Source organism: Podarcis tiliguerta, assembly GCF_965153285.1.
Source record: "Podarcis tiliguerta genome assembly, chromosome: 10".
NCBI lineage: Eukaryota > Metazoa > Chordata > Lepidosauria > Squamata > Lacertidae > Podarcis > Podarcis tiliguerta.
The window spans coordinates 28893699-28910967 of record NC_139543.1 but is presented as its reverse complement, the minus strand read 5'-3'; the positions used below and the strand labels follow the sequence as shown (position 1 = coordinate 28910967).

Sequence of the window (17269 nt, the reverse complement as noted above, 5' to 3'; positions counted from 1 at the left end):
CAGTTGTAGTCCCAAAACAGCTGGAGGGCCGATTTTGGGGGTGCCTGAGTTAGAGAAACACCTGTGAAATGGAATAAACTGCTGTGTGACTGCAGCCTGATCCATGCAAAGATAAATATGTAATAATAAATCTGCAGTAAAGCTATCCAACTTCTGCAAACAGGTTAATGGAAAGTACTCCAATTCTTATGTATGTTCTCTGCTTGCAAATAAAGAAGTTATTCTCTCTTACCAGGACAGGTCTCTGTTTGCAGTAGAGCACACTGAGGACGCTCTTAATAATTGATCAGATAGCCTCTCTCTCTAACTGGGATGAATTTGGTAGGGCAACTGCAAGGCTGATCTCTTTGGAGTTTCTCTTGATGTGCCAGTTCCAAAATTACCATTCATCTTCATCTGAAAAAGAAGCACCTTCAACAAAATTATGTTGTTAAATTTCTTAATTGAATCTAGATCAAAATTTTCCAAAATCTCGAATCTTTAGGATTAATTCAAGTAAGCTAGCCAGGTTCAACCAGGGTCGATACATATGTCATTATCTCTGAAAAGATACTCATTAACGTTGATTTAGCTCACCAGAGGAAACTCAGCAAGCATCCATTGCAGAATGCTATAATACTTGAGGCTTGGAGCTTGAAGCATGAATTAAGGCTATTAGCCTTTATGCCTCACAATGGGCAAAATCCATTTGCCCTGGAGAACAGTACAGATGCATGAAAGATGGTGATTGGATTCCATAGGGTTCTGGTTTTACAACCTTCTCTGCCCATGTGTGTCTATGGGCATATTGGCAGACCACAAAGCCAGATACTAGGAGAAATGGGAGGTCAGCATGTATCAATGGATTGTGCCAAGAGAAATTAAAACATATTGATCTCTGCGTTCAAGGCAGTGATTGATGCTTTTAAGCTTCCATTGCATCATCAGAAAATCCTGGGGTTCATAGTTTTTTTCTTCCTGGCTGGTTGTTTGTGTGGGGCTTTTGTGGGTGGGTGTATGTGTTATTTTTACCCCTATACAAATGTACAATGATTTAATCAATGAGGCTACAATCCTAAATCAATTTATCTGAGTAACCTCCATAATGTATCCTACTTATCTCTGACTACACATGTATAGTATTACATTGTTAGCTAACCTACCGAAACAAAATTTTCTTTAATACAACCATACAAAATATATTTTTTTCTCTAGAACCCCTTATTACTGTCATTATATTGTGATAGATATATAATAATGACTTTATGGTCTGGAAATTGACTTATTTGTCTTATAATGGATTTTGCGTGTTCTGTTAAATTCAACTGATTCTAATATGTAATCTCATCATTTAGGCAACAGTCTGCATTGCTGTATTAATGAAAAGAGGTCACAAAAGCCAACAGACCAAAATCTGTATCTCAGTTAGAATAATACACATTAGAAGTAATTTGGATATTTATCAGTTTTAAGGGGGGGGGGGATAAAGCTTCTAAAATGAGGACTTTGGGTCCAAGGTAATCCCAAAAAAAACATAGATCCAACTCAAGATAGAATATTAAGACATTAAAAAAAAAGAATTGCTCATTCCTATAATTAAATCTAGACTAGAAAGTATAGCCTTACACATGAAAGTATTAAAAACAGCATTAGCACATAGTTATATGAATTAATGTATGTAACAAAAAGACCTTTGTTTTCAAAAGTGCCAAACATGTCAACAGTATTTTTGTACACAGAGACATTGAGTACAAATTACATAAACTGAATCTCAAAGTCAAACTTTATGAGATTTTGGAAATCTCAGGTCAGTTCTCCTGTCTCTTTAAGGCTGTAGTCACATTACCTATTGATCCCAACAGGACTTACTATTTAATAGTCAGGTATAGGAGTGTGCTGTGTCAGTGTATGTGTGTGAATTGCATCAGGACCAGTGTGCTGGGAGATTACCAAAGAGGCACTTAAAAATGAGGTGGGAAGAAAGGATGGAGAAAGGATTCAATCAGCCTTGCACCACACTCTGTATTTTATTAAATTTCCCTTTCATCTAATTTGGCCATCAGGTTTGGTCAGCAGCAGCACCCCAAGAGAGTTTTTCCTGTGAGAAAGAAAGGTCTAGTCTGTAACAGAGTAAAAGGATATGGTCTTTTTGCAGTCTATTGGAATGGAAAACATACAAATTCTTTACAATCCATAGTACTGTCCTGTCCTTCATGTGCTCTGGAACGCATATGGAACAAATCTGGATAGGCAAACTAGAGGAAACTTAAAATACACCTTTGCTGAAGCCATTTTGGTAGTAAATACAAAGTCCTAATAGCTTCCTAAATTAGGCACTGAATCTGAATTTTATTAGATGTTCTGCAGCGCATTTAGACAGCTTGCTTGCATTAAAAGCGGGCTCTATGGATTTTTGAAACTGCATATATTAACACCCAGAGGGGTTCAAAAATGAGGATGCAACCTGTTTAAAATGAACAGGGAACTTAATTCACCATCTGTGATTCTTGTTGTGCTCTATATTTATCTGTGGCCAAATGTGGATATGTCTAAACCTGTACTGGATGGTGAATCCAGAGTGTTGGCATTTCCTAAATGCATTTTTTACACTGTGTATTTTGTCAGAAGCAAAATATTCCCCCTGACAATACATGTGTAATATTTACATCTCTGCAAAAAAAATAAAAATAAAAATGCTTCATGAACTATGATTTTATATTGTTTTTGTTTTAATTTGTATGCAACTTTTGACGTGATCTGAAGACAGAGAATGCAGTTAATCACTGTGCAAATATGTGCCAAATGTGGTTCTAGGGGATTCCAGCTTAAATGAAACAGACTATTTAACGCAATGTCGCAAAACTATAGAAGTAGAAATGTTATAGTATAGAGCTCTCGTTAGTTTCTAATATCAGATTATTTAAAGTCTCACTACAATGCGCTTTCCATGATTTTAACAATTAATAAAACCCCACACCTCAGTGTTCAATGAGGCTTACTCCAGGTAACCACAAAGTGGCCACATTACCCGTTTTCCTCATCCTTTCCATCTCTGTTTCTGTGTGATGAGCTGTTTCAAATTCATGTTGACTACAGAACTTGAGAATGGCAGTTATTATGTAAATTATTTGAGCCAGTAGGCGTTTGAGGATTTCCATCACGGCAGTAATAGGTCTGCACTGGTACAAAGGCAGATTCTGTGCAACAGATAAATGACCCCAGAAGGGAAATGAGAGCGTCATCGTCACTTACCTTTGATCTCCAAATGCTCATGGCGCCCAAAACCAAGGCGAGGCCATCCTGCTTTCCTCTACCTTGTTTATTCTCTTCTTCCTTTCAATCCTTCCTTCAAGTATTGGCCACCATCTTCCTCTATCTCTACAGCCATGTACACACTCTCTCTTTTACACTGCATCCAGTTCTCTCACACCGCTGGTCTGAGGAGCATGCAATGTGAGCCACACACCATCCATATCTATCCCGTTGTTTCTTGGGAAATTCTGCATTTTGATGCATTTCCCCCCAAAACCAGCTTTGAATCGAATTGAGAAAAAGAATGGATCTAGCTATGTTTTAAACTGGTAATGTGTATACAGCATATTCAGGTATATATTATCTCTCTCTCCCCCACCCCCACCCCCGCCATTCAAAGCTTGACAAGAACCCTGCTATCACTTCTACGGAAACAGCTCTGTTCTAAAAACTATAAAAAGGCTGGTGTTAGGTGATGCACAAAGTTGGGATCCAAGTGGAAGACAGGAGGAGGAGCATTACGATTGCTAGCCATAGGAGCCAACTCTGAGGGGCTGAGGTCCCTTCGGGACCCCAATAAAATATTTGCACCCCACCCCAGTTGATGGGCATTGCCATTCAAATGCTGTGTATGCATCGTTTCTTGTGATCCATTATAGAGGGTGGGGCTTACCTGGGTCCCTTCAGTATTTTATTCAAGTTAGCACCCCTGCTGCCAGCCTTCACTCACTGCCAGGGCTATGTTTTTAATAGGTGCATGAAGTTCAACAGGTAAAGCAGTGGAGCTGAGTTCCTACAGTTAGAAGATACAGAAACCTTTCTGCCCAAATGCAGTGGCCCTGCTTAGTGAGGAAAGAGAGGGTAGGGGGGAATCCCCCACATCCATTCTCAGCAGCGGGTGGTAGCAACTTCAAGTAATAACTTGTGCATCAACTTTCACGTGTAGTGGGGCTTTTCAATGGAAGGGGCATTTCAACATTTAGAGCGATGAGCACACACAGCGAGGTTTTAAGACGGGGAGCTGCCTTTGTCAGAGCTCACAGCGGGGGTGCCAACTTGGAATACTGACGGGGGTGGGCGGCAGATAAGCCCCGCCCTGCGTAACCGAGAAGATGTCGTGCACGCCCACTAATTGAATGGCCATCTACTGGGGAGGGGGGCTGCCCCCCTCAAATGTTTTGGGGGCCCCGAAAAGACCGCAGCCCCGAGGGGTGGGCTCCTATAATCGTATACACACAAAGGAAAAGGTTTAAAAAGAAGCAAACACCCAGTGTGACGGCGTCAAACGGAACGAGTTTAGGAGCGAGGTCCAGAGGGAAGTCCCAGACGGCCGGGCTGGGCGCCAAAGCGACGGACGGGCTGCCTTCGACGGGAGAGCAAGGGGGCGCGCAGGGAGAGCGAGGGGGCGGGGTTAGGGCTAATTCCAGAGGAGCGCGGAGGAAAAGCTGGAGAGCTGCAAGCGGGGAAGCAGAAGCGCGCGGCGCGTCTGCAAGCGAGGCGTCCTGAGCGGGAACTCAGGGGAAAGGAGCGCGAGGAGCAGGCGAAACTTAAGAGGCTGGCAACTTGGCGCGCTTGACCGACGGCAACCGTGCTGGAGAAAGAGGCGCCACCCCTCTCGCAGCTCCTCTCTGGCTGCCTGCAGAAGGAAAAAGTGAGCGCGTCGGAAAGGCGGGAAAGCTGAGAGCGCGCGAGCGGGAAGCGTCGCCATGCACTTCGGAGACGGGGCCGGCGGTTCCCCCGCCTGGGGAGCGCCGCCGTCCGCCTGGAACGCGAGCGAGGCGGAGGAACCGGGCGGCAGCGCAGAGCCTCCCCGGTCCGGCGGCGGCGCCAACGGGAGCAGCAGCAACCGCTACGGGCGGGACGAGGAGCTGGCCAAGCTGGAGGTGGCCGTGCTGGCCTTGACGTTCGCCTTGGCGGTGCTGGGCAACTCCTTCGTGCTGCTGGCGCTGCACCGGACCCCTCGCCAGAAGACGTCGCGCATGCACCTCTTCATCCGCCACCTGAGCCTGGCCGACCTGGCGGTGGCTTTCTTCCAGATCCTGCCTCAGCTGTGCTGGGACGTGACGCACCGCTTCCACGGGCCCGACGGGCTGTGCCGCGTGGTGAAGCACCTGCAGGTCTTCGGCATGTTCGCGTCGGCTTACATGCTGGTGGTGATGACGGCCGACCGCTACATCGCCGTGTGCCACCCGCTCAAGACGCTTCAGCAGCCCAGCAAGCGCTCCCGCTGCATGATCGCGGCCGCCTGGGCGCTCAGCTTCGTGCTCAGCCTGCCGCAGTACTTCATCTTCTCGCTGCGCGAGGTGGAGAGCGGCTCGCAGGTCTACGACTGCTGGGCGCAGTTCGTCATGCCCTGGGGGCCGCGCGCCTACATCACCTGGATCACCGGCAGCATCTTCGTGGCGCCCGTCGTCATCCTGGTCACCTGCTACGGCTTCATCTGCTACCACATCTGGAGCAACGTCCGCGACAAGACCCGACGGCGGGAGAGGCGGGAGGCGGCTCCTCCGCGAGGGGCCGCCCTGCGCAAGGGGCTGCTCCTCACGCCCTGTGTCAGCAGCATCAAGAACGTCTCCCGCGCCAAGATCCGCACGGTCAAAATGACCTTCGTGATCGTCTCGGCATACATCGTCTGCTGGGCGCCTTTCTTCACCGTCCAGATGCGCTCCGTCTGGGAAGACCATTCCAACTGGCACGGTAGGTACTACCTGCTGCGCTGAGTCTCTCTCTCTCTCTCTCTCTCTCCATCCTTGCCCCGGGAGTCTTCCTCCTCTAGTAGGAATTCCAGAGTGACTCCGGGTTTCCACTCTACTAGCGCTGCTGCTGGCTTCTTGGCACACAACCTGTTGCTTTCACTAAGTGATCAGAGTTGAATTTTGCTTTGGCAGCAAGCTCTGAACCCGTTTCTCAACTTTGCACCCCAAGCCCTAAGGCCACATATTTCAATTATTTGGAAGTAAGTGTGTGGGATATGTTTCACTGGAGCTCACTCCAGAGCAAGCGGGCAATTTATTTCAGGCATACTTTCTTGGAAAACATGCAGTCTAAAGATGCCTGCTTAAGAGCGTCTCCTCTCTGAATGGAGTTTACTTCTTAAGGCAGTATGCTTAGAATTGCAACTTAATGTTTAGAACACAGTAATGTGCTCTGGTCCATGGGGTCACGAAGAGTGGGACACGACTAAACAACAATGTTAATCTCCCATGTTAGTTTCAGGCTTACTAAGGAGGAAATGGATTTAGGCTGAAGTTGGTCACAACTGGACCTAATGGTCAGGGGTCCCTTTACCTATCAAATATTTAAAACTGAAAATTCACCATTGGACTGCGGTGGGCACTGATGTTCTGCCAGAAATATTCTTGCATGAACTGAGCTCCTCTGCCTTCTCCTTGCATTTGGGTTATAGATGCTGGTTTGAGTAAAATTCCTATCGGCAGTGCAGCCCTGCACATGTTTGCTTCAGCCCAAGTCACAACAATGCCTCCCTCCCTCCCTCCGTCCCTTACCTAAGCCTTGGTACAAATTTTCATTTGGAAGTGTTTGGTATTCTAGCTACTGAAAGGAGAATAATGGCTTGTTGGAAGGAATATAAGCTTTCTGCATTTCAAAGTCAGGATTGCAATCTATATTTCAGTATCAACAGGTTGAATTTAACTCGCTCACACGCAATCTCACCCTTTTACGGACAGCACAAGTTATATATTTCTACTCAGAAGTAAGTTGATTTGAGCAAACTCTCATGTAAGTGGATGTACGATTCAGCCTCTATCTGTATGGATTTGGTAGTATATACAAATAGGGGGCATATATACTGAAAGAGCAGCAAAAATACATATTCTCATACAGTAATTGTAAATAAAATTCATAGGTACCTATAATGGGTGTCATTTTAGTAAGCACCCTGAGTCTTTAGGCATGAAACCAAATACATTTATTCTAAAGGCGTCTCTGAAGGTCCACCAAAGTGAAATATTACTATTTTTAAAAATCATTCTAAGGCGCTCACTGCAGGTTATGCCCCCCTCCCCCAAGTCACTATGAGGTAGTTTAGACTTACAGAGAACAATCAGTCTAGTGAGCTTAATGGCTGAGTGATGATTAATTAGATCGTATCATGTGATTATTGAGGTTATTCTGTCGGTAAGACCTGACATAGCTATAATAATTCATTTAACTGTGTCAACTGTTCCACACAGGACGTCCCTATCAATCATAGGCTTGAAGAGGTTCTTTAAAACATTGGTTATGTGATTTGGTCCTCTCTGCCTTTATTTTCTTTTGTGCAGCTGTGAGGAGTTGATGACGGTTTGTCTGCTACATTATAAAAAAAATGTTTAAAAGAGTCTGAAGTAAACACAAATAACGTCCGGTTCTAGTGGAAAGTACAGAACGTAAAATATTTAGGGGGAAATCATGCTTGCAATGTAATTTTAAAATCACATAATTATGTAAATAATAATTTGATACGTTCATGACCTCTAAGCCCCACAGCTTTCTCTAATTTTTTTTTAAGGCTCTGTGATAGCTAGGGTTGTTTGTGGTTAATTGGTCTGATGAACAACAGACAACACAAGCCAAACTTTGCACTTAACTTCACAAGGGACTCAAAATGTATCTGCAGAGTTTTGTTTCCTTTTGCAGAAGCTAAATATAAAAGTATAGCACCAGACAGTTATAATGGATGAATTTGTAATCATACCTCTAGAAGCTGTCTGAAAGGTTCTCCTAAGCCATGTTTGCCATTGCATACATATTGAAAAGAATAATACATAAAATTTAAGCCTTATCCATTAGAACCACGATAAGGCAATTAACTTGTCAGATTGTGTGAGACACTCATGACCAAGAAGAGTTTTTTTTTTAACAAGCTTGCAAAATGTTTATTTTGAAATGTAGAAAAATGAAAACTCAATAAAAATATTTTTTTAAAAGAAGAGTATTTTATTTTTTTTACCAACCTCCTATTTTGATATTCGTTTCAGGTTAACAATACATGCAAACCTATACTTACATACACAAATAGCTGTTATGGGAACAATACTTTGCTTTCTGCTCATTGGACATTGTAGTGCCCCAATGAGCCATATTAACCTAGGTTTGCCATATTCCAAAAAGTAAAAAACGAGGACACCCCAAAATTGTTGACCTTTTTTTCCCCGATTGACTTGCCTAAGATGCAGGACAAAGCGATGCCTTTTGGAAATTCCCCTGGAAATTCCACCTTTGAAATCCCAGTAACGGCAACACTAGATTAACCAAAATGTCTATTGATCGGTAGTGTGTAAGCAGTAGATAGAATATTTCAGCACAGGTAAGCAAAGCGTGTTTAAATCCAGTGACAGGTATGTGTGACAGATAGATAGATAGATGTGTGTGTGTGTGTTTATGACTGTTAAATCAGATCACCTGAAATTCAAAACATAAAAGAATACAGATTTCAGATTTCCTTTGGCAATTTTCTTTCCTCACTTCTTGTTTGAGAAGTACCAAGTAGAGCTTTTTAAAAACAACAACAGCACCACCCATAATCTGAAGTCCTTTGATTCAGGCTGTTGCAAACAGTTCAATATGGCTTCTGCCATATGTAATATGGGATCCTGAACAGCCTCAGCTCCATAATTTTATTTTTCTGCAATATCAGGACAATGGGTGAGGGTGATGAGAGGCTGCTGGAGGCAGGGCTTGTCAGAAAACCACTGAAGATGATTTTCTGAGAGGTTTCCATTGCCTGTGCTAATAAAGGTTGATTTGAAATCACAGGAAGGTCAAGTATCCTACTTGACACAATTTCAACAGAATCAGAGGCAAATGAAATTTTAGTGGCTTCAGGGAAGGAAGAAGCAGCCTGATTATAATGAACAAACTTGCTTCCAGATTAAACGAAGGAAATGTATGCATGCATATCAAATAAGACCACTTGCTTAGTCTTGCTGGCTCCTAAAATAGATTGTTGCCCTTTTAAAACGGCAGTTGCTATGTCCGAACATACTTTATATAGCAAAGTACACCGCAAGGTTGATTTTAATTTTAAACTGTGTTGAGAATTTATACCTCATTTACCTGCAGTGATGCTTAAGGAAACATTTGCATAATCGCAATGTACCAAGACAATACAATAAACAAGAAAAATCCATCATAAAACCAGATCTTATGAAAACCAATAAATTATAAAAGAAAAGACTTGTCATAATATAAAATTAAAATTGCATCACAGATATGCCAAACCATATTAACATTAAGGAGATCAAGCACTAAAATAAGTTACATTTTTTAAATGTAATGCATCTAGGTGGGTTGTAATGAATCAAAGGGGTTGTATTATTTGCATATCTCAAGGCTAGCCAACAGAATGACTTGAAGTTGTAGGACTACAGCTCCTATTAGTTCCAGCCAGTATGTCCAAAGGTCAGGGATGATGGGATATATAGTCAGAGAACCTCTGCAGGGCATCTCATCAGCTACTCCAGGTGTAAATGTTATACTGCTGAATTTCTCCTTAATTTGGGGATTTCTGAATTATTGGAATTTTTTAAATAGGAGCCACACTGATTAAATGCTGGAGTGGGTCTACCAGATATATATTCTGAACTTCTGCTGGTGCATAAAGGCGAACCAAGTTTATAAAAATTTATAAGAAGAAAATGCACAGTGAGGAAAGGACGATTGCACATGCACAAAATCTGTTACCGGTATCATGAAATTATCTTTTATCTGAAGGCAATTCGGGTTGGGAAGATGCAATAGCTGATGGAGTCCTGTGTCTTTAATAGTTGGGTAGAAGAGGAATTTCAGTAGGTAATAGCTTGCAGGTAAACCACACCTGTTGAAATCCGCCCCCTTCTGCACAGCTATTAAAGGCAGGGGCAGAGGAAGGGGGGTGCGGCCAGCCCGGGCGTCACCACTGGGGGTGTGTGTGACAAAATGCCAGGTAGCACTCACTGTGGGGCCTGCAGCATGCCCAAGTCATGCGTCTCTCCTGGGAGAAATGCAGTGGCTGAGGATCTTGCAGGCTGCACGCTGCCCAAACACTCTATAGAGCGGCTGAGTGGGAGGAGGCAGGCAGACTCCAGAGGCCCCGTGGTGCACCCTGCCCCTATGGGTGGCTTGCCCCGCCCCTGGGTGCACCATCCCAGGTGCCCAAATGGCTTCCTCCACCACTGATTAAAGGTGCAGGAGTCTGGTCTCTTTTACACCTGGCCTCTGTAGGGCAATTGGAGTGGGCTCCATGAAACTGTGGTGAAATAATATCAGAGTGAAACTAGGAGGATATCCCTGTTCTGTTCAAAAATGTTGGGACCCACCAGTTTATATCTGTGTCACAGTGGCAGACACACTCTTTTGGGGACAGGTGCATGATTAGTTATTAGAAAAAGACAAAATACGACCCTTGAACAAAATTTCTCTTAATGTCCACAGCCTAAGCCTAGAGGTGGCATTACAAGGAATTAATGAGCTGTCTGTTCAGTCCACTGAACAGTTGTGCAGAATGTTTGAGGTTGTTTGTACCAGAGTATAACTAAAGCAGAATTGAGTTTACAAGTAGCTGTCTGGATTAAGTAGAGGCAGAGAATATACTGTGCAAACAAGATTTTAAGAGGCATTTAACAAAGCACCAGAGCCTCTGTTCCAGCAAGTAAGTTTTCAGGCTGGTGTGTAATAATGGTTGTGTTAGTAAAAACATTGCCAACCTGTGGGACCGAACTGGTGTTGAGGGTCAACTGGGAACACCTTACTGGTGAAGCCGGCTGGGTTGCCTCTGCAACATCATGAGCAGCCAGCAGCGTTAGATGTAGTTAACCAGCACCTCACGTTTGCATGAGAGAGAGGGGGGCATAATACTAATACTTTCCTGGCAGGAGAGATACCATGATCACACACCTTCCATTTTGAAGGGGTTGCATTCTAGATAATTTTACATTCCTTTATTTTAAGCATGTGTAATACTTTTTATTGTTATGAAGTGCCTAGTCTGCTTTAGCAAGCTAATCCTGGGACTCGGCTACATTAGTCAAAAAGCAGTGTTTTGAATGCATTATAAAAATGAACACCAGATAGTGCTGGAGAACAAAACAAAATTTATTTAGGATTTTCCATAGTGCTTTTCCCCCTTAAGTTATAACAATTTTATTTTTTACTTATTTATATCAGTTTCCCCCCCTGTGTGTAGATCCACCCCTGGATTTAAATTGCATTGATGGCAAACTGCCTTGTACATTTTTAATTGTAGGGCTGTGTTTATATGTTCTATAATCAGGGGGGAAATCCTTTTAACAATAGGAGCTTGTGAAAGGTAACAACAAGAGCATTCTTGTTGTTTAATATTATTTATATAACTCCCTAAATTACACAAACTTCACCGTGTCTCAAAAGACACTGTCTTTTGAGGCCTCATGCATGTAAAAAATTAATTATATTTGTAAGAACAATTATTACAATAAATCAGAGCAGCCTAATCCTATAGTATCTATGCAGGATATATATTATGAAACAGAATAAATGCATAAACAAGGAGCTACAGTTGAGGAACATAATGTGGATTCATCTGCTATGGTGAGCATCTTCATATCCAGTCTTATTTAGTTATTTTCTCAGTTAATGAAATGGTTAACCACTGAATCAACTAGTCTTGGTATGGTGTATGAAATATGAAATGGAAGTTTTCTGTTTCATTTGAAGGAATAAAAGAAGGCAATGCATCGGCCTTGTGTCATTATCTGCATATAAAAATATTAATCTTTTTTTAAAAAATAATAATCACAGAAGCAATGGGTTAATGGCACAGATATTTGCTAAGTAATTTTCTGCTTTGTATTGACAGAGTCAGAGGACATTTTAATTACTGTCACTGCCCTTTTGGCCTGCTTGAACAGTTGCTGCAACCCATGGATCTACATGTTCTTTAGTGGGCACCTACTGCACGACTTCATACGGAGCCTCCTGTGCTGTCTGAAAACTGGGCAGAGGCTGAATAAAGAAGATTCTGAGAGCATCAGCAGAAGACATACTACTTTCACCAACAACAGAAGCCCAACAAACAGTTTGGACATGTGCAGAAAATCTCCAGATTTAGCACAGTCCATTAGGTCCATCCCCATTACATCCTGAAGCGTATATTTAAAAACTGGCATCCCATTGAGTTCCAGAACAGCACTTTTAGCACTTTAGCCATTCGTTACCACGTGACCCATGAACTAACAAGATGAGAGTAACTTTTTTGGAAAAAAACACAACCCAAATATGATGGTTTTGCATCAATGTAAATAAAGTTTGTAAATCAATCTATTAAAAAGTATAGGAATATATATGTTCAATGAAAAAGAAGGGAAACAGTAATGCGTGTAAATATTTTTCTACAAAGCTACAGTATTAACTTCACATTTGTTTGTTCGTTTGTTTGTTCTCAGACTCAATTACGTATAAATTAAATGCAGTGTGACTGTAAATGCAGTTGGTACTTCAAAACAGTCAAAATAATTGCCCAGATCCTCGGCTGGAATGCAGTCCTGGGCACTGTTTACATGTAGCTCTCAGAGAAATAAGTGAGCCTGACATATGTAACCTGAGCACAGGGCTGCAATGTTGGTGCATTAGGTATAGCTTCATGGTTGGTGCCGTTGAATGGTAGCATTTGCAAAACAATGCAAGTGAAGTCCTGAACTGGAAATCTGTAGACGAAATTAATAGTTCTTGGTTGAGGAACATCCTGATACTATACCAGTGTAGCCCCACAAAATTAAGGACATTTGACTAAGTGTAGACTAAATCTATGGCTGCCTTTTTACCCAAATCCTGTGGGAAACTGAGATCTAAGTGAATTGGAATTTTCTAGATGATACAATAGGATTCACATGGAACTTCCAGCTAATACACGCTTTCTCATTTAGTGAAGTGTCAGGGGAAACACTTTGTAGTGGTGAGAGGGGGAAAGAGTGGTAATATAGGGTGTGTACTGGGAAACGGTTGCATGTATTGCATCCACTGTGAGCATCAGAATTCCTTCTCTTTGAAGAAGCCTATAGGCGCGCTCTCTCTCTCTCTCTCTCTCTCTCTCTCTGTGTGTGTGTGTGTGTGTAGGATTCAATCCTTGCTTATAATGGGCTTTGGAAATGTTCTTAAAGAACTCAAAATGGGAACAGGGTCCACAAAAGAATGGTAATATCTTCCTCAAAAAGTTTCAAGTCAACATTGCTAATGCTGATTTGCTTCTTGCACCCCTGAACAGACTATACACAGATAGTCCATTCAGAGGGCCTGATAAAAGGCAGGATCATGTGGTTGGCTTGAAGGCACTCATAAGATGGCGGTGCCCTCTGATCTCTTTCTAGATTTTAGTGTGGAACACAGTTTTATTTAGGAAAGCAGCTGAGGCCTGGAGGATTGAATTAATATCAGGTGGGGCTGTTCAACTAAGTTTGACTCTGGGTAGATGTGTTGAAATCAATAGACAACTTAGTCACATTCATTCATTTCAGTGGCTTTGTTCTGGTTTAGTTGAATGCCATCCTTAGATTTCATAATGATCCTGTAGAAAATGACCATAATCCACCCAGTGTACCATATGTCACAAGCCATCTTTATATCAAGCGATTTTTGTTAATTTGTTGTTTATTGGTTCTCGCCACATCTTCTGCTTGTAAGAACAGAAAAGCAATATGCCCTGCCTTTGCGACAAAATCACTCTGCTGGCTTATATTTAGTTAGTGGATCACAAAACAAACCCCAGGCTTTTCTCAGCAATACCACTGCCTATGTAATTATCTCACTGTGCATTTCTTTTCATTTAATTTTATTATCTATGGTAGCACCATATGTTGTCTTACCCAAAATTGCTTCTTGTTGGTTTCAAAACATAATATCTCAGCAATGACTTTGTACATATTTCCAAGCATGCACCATTCTAAGAATGCTTGCTCTGCGGCACAAGGTTGAAAATAATTTACAGAAAGAAAAAAATAAAATGAAGTTTTCAAGGAACGGTGCAGGATTAAAAGTCTAACTCTGACTTTTGTGGTATTTTCTCACATTACTAAACTGCTGTGGAATGCAGTCGAGCTGCGTCATTTTTCTAGTGATATACGTGAACACTCAAATGAAAAGGATGTTTTCATTTTATTTCCGTTTCCCTGTCCTGACTTGGAGCATATCAGATTATCACCCTAGCAGAGACTCTCCTACTATGAATTATAGACATATATGCAACAATCAGCAATGCTTTTTCTCTCTTCTAGCTTGATTGAGCTGTTAAAACTTTGTTTGGCCTTAATGTACAGCTTTTTAAACCTTGTTTGCCCTTAATGTACAGCTTGTGACATCCATGATTGTGTCTTGCTACTTCTGTTGTCCTTTTGCATTGCTTGTAATTTCTTTGAAATAACTAACCAGAGGGGGTTAGTGGTTTTTTTTTTTTAAGGTACCTCTGGGACATATATATTAAATTGCCTATGTCCCAGATATGGGTGTATTCCATTATCTTCATTTAATTTGGTTTTTAGAGTATTCCTTCTATATTCAGAGGTTCCATCTATATCTAATCGTATCTATCATCTATCTTTCTATCATCATCATCTATCTATCTATCTAATCATCTATCTATTCATATATTGCTTCAAGGAATTACTACTATGACCTCAGCATTTATAGGTTTTTTTTCTGACTGAATGTCATATTGCCATGTAAAACAAATGGGAGTTAAAATGTAGGAACAAAGAGGGGAGTTTCCATTTTTAGAAGAGTCAGTAATACAATTCGATCTCATTGTGGGCTGCAAGGATGTGATGCAACAGCAAGGAAAGGCTGTTTAAAGTAGCCATGAGTGGTATGCAGCAAAATAGCTCCACTAGCACAGAGACTGCAGTGGGACTTCCGCTTCCTCTCCTCTCCCCATGTATCCCCATAATCTGTTCTGGGAATCCTTTCAGGATTTAAATCCTTCCAAGGCAACTTGCAAGTAACATTGAAATACATTAAGAAAATTACAGTACTATAAACAATATAAAAACAGAACAAGTTATCAGTTGGTGGTATATGGCCCTGTCAGTGTGTGTGTGTGTGTGCGCGCGCGCGCGCGTGAAAGCCCCAGCTGGAACAGGCGCTGAGGTATTTTCACAGGGTGGTTGTGGGAGAGGTTTCTGTTCTTTCTATCCTGTCTTTTCTTTAATTGTATGACAATCAGCTCTGCTACCTCAGCGAAGGAGCTGTCTTAGGCACCTGCTTTTCCCATCCTCTGAATCCATCATTCCAAAAGGTAGGAGGGACGCATTGCATTCTGGGACAAAAAGGGTGTCTGTCACAAACAATGGTATCCCTCTCCAAAATGCCCTGAAATGATACAGCATTCTGTAGGTGGAAAATGGCAACTCCTAGCTGTTGATCTCTTAAGAGTAGTTATGCCTTGTTCTATTGGCGGAAGGAAGGAGGAAAAGAAGGAAGATCCATTGTGCAATGCCCCCTAAAATTTTAGAATAATTTTGACACTAGTTTCAGGGAGACCTGAATTTCACAACACACCTCACTATATTTGAACTGAAACTACTCATTATTTTTAGAAGAAAGAGTGTTCAGATTTATGGCAGCTATCCTTTTCCCAGCAGTCGTCAACCTGCCAAACAACTGAGGAGACTGGCAATGTGAAAGCATCTGAGGATTCAAGAGGCACTTAGACAATCATCTTTGTTGTTGTGGGCTGGCTTCACATGCACAGTTATGCACACTTTTTTTAAAAAAGAAAGAAAACCAGAGACTAATTATTTGTCTCTCAGAAGCTTTTTCTGGCTGGAGAGAGTGGTTTTTATTTTAAAAGGGGGGTTGTTCTTTGAATAATTGAATAAAACCCCTGAAAAGTATTGTGCTGGAGAGACTGTGCTTGAGGTGATATGAGGTGATAAGTCTGAGGTGAAAGTTCTTTGTTGGCTGTTTTGCAAATACAACTCGTCACTTAAAAATGTGGCCACTGATTTCTGAACGTGATTTGCTGGTTTTACATTTTTTATTTTATGCAGCTGGAAATGTGTACGCTGTGGCTTATATTATTCACTAAACAGATGAAATTTTGATTTACTGTATCGTCTTGGATTCAGAAGAGATAGCACATCATTTAGTCAGCCTAATCCTAAAGGAAGGCTTTAAGTCACATTTACAAAACACATCTCTTAGTACCTCTTTACTGAAAATAATCAAAACAATTCTGCAGCATTTTAACATAATTTTATAGTGCTGCAATATATTTTTATGTGTATTCCTAATATTTCATCCCTGTCAGCATTTATGTCAGTTCAATCCATTACTGCTTTTCCTATCTTCTACTGAAAATCTGTGTGAGGAGGGCTGAGGCTGGAGGCGGAGAGTTTTGCCTTTCTGTGCAGAAAATAATGCTATGACTTTGGTGTCCTCCCTGGAAACCTGATGAGGCACCAAGATCTGCTACAGATCTTCCATCTTACACTTAGGCTGTATATATGTGTAAATAAAACAGCATATCCTAAGACTCCTTTGACCTTTATCCCTGATTGGTGTGTGCTCATCAGTAATGTACAATATTTATCTTTTAAACACATGTAGTTCTCTTAGTCTTTCATCATATTGGCTGCCTTTAGAGCAATGTTTCTTAAATTGGGAGAAAATATAGGCTCCCAGGAAGGCAGCAAACTGTTTTTCAGTGGAGGTTCAACACTAACCAAATTGTAGGTTTCCCCTAGGCCTAGGATCACCAAAAAGAGTCAGGGGACTTGTGTGACCTGCTTGCTGCTGGTCCAATCACTTCATGAGGTAATAGGTCACCTTTTTCTAGCCTGGTGTCTCCTCAGTATATTTCGACCATCATCAGCCCCACAGATGTGCCACAGTTGTGGTCCCAAACATCTGGAGGGCACCAGACTGAGGAAGGCAGCAAACAGCTCGCGCTGGATTATTTGGCTAACTAAATGGCTTTGAATGCTCTTCCACTTAAAGTCCTCTCACAAAACGAAGAAGTAAAATGTGAAGATGGGGAAGGGGAGACCTAACTTTTCTTTACAACCCACAGCTGGTGCTTCTTTTCAGA

General features: G+C 41.9%; 1 protein-coding gene across 1 annotated transcript; it reads left to right on the top strand.

Moving 5' to 3' along the window:
- The first annotated feature begins 66 nt into the window (after nucleotides 1-66).
- AVPR1A (arginine vasopressin receptor 1A) lies at nucleotides 67-14224 on the top strand. The gene is made up of 2 exons (XM_083399949.1): nucleotides 67-5928; nucleotides 12050-14224. The coding sequence occupies exons 1-2, from the start codon at nucleotides 4938-4940 to the stop codon at nucleotides 12334-12336; spliced, it is 1278 nt and encodes a 425-aa protein (XP_083256075.1). The 5' UTR covers nucleotides 67-4937; the 3' UTR covers nucleotides 12337-14224.
- The last annotated feature ends 3045 nt before the right edge of the window (nucleotides 14225-17269 follow it).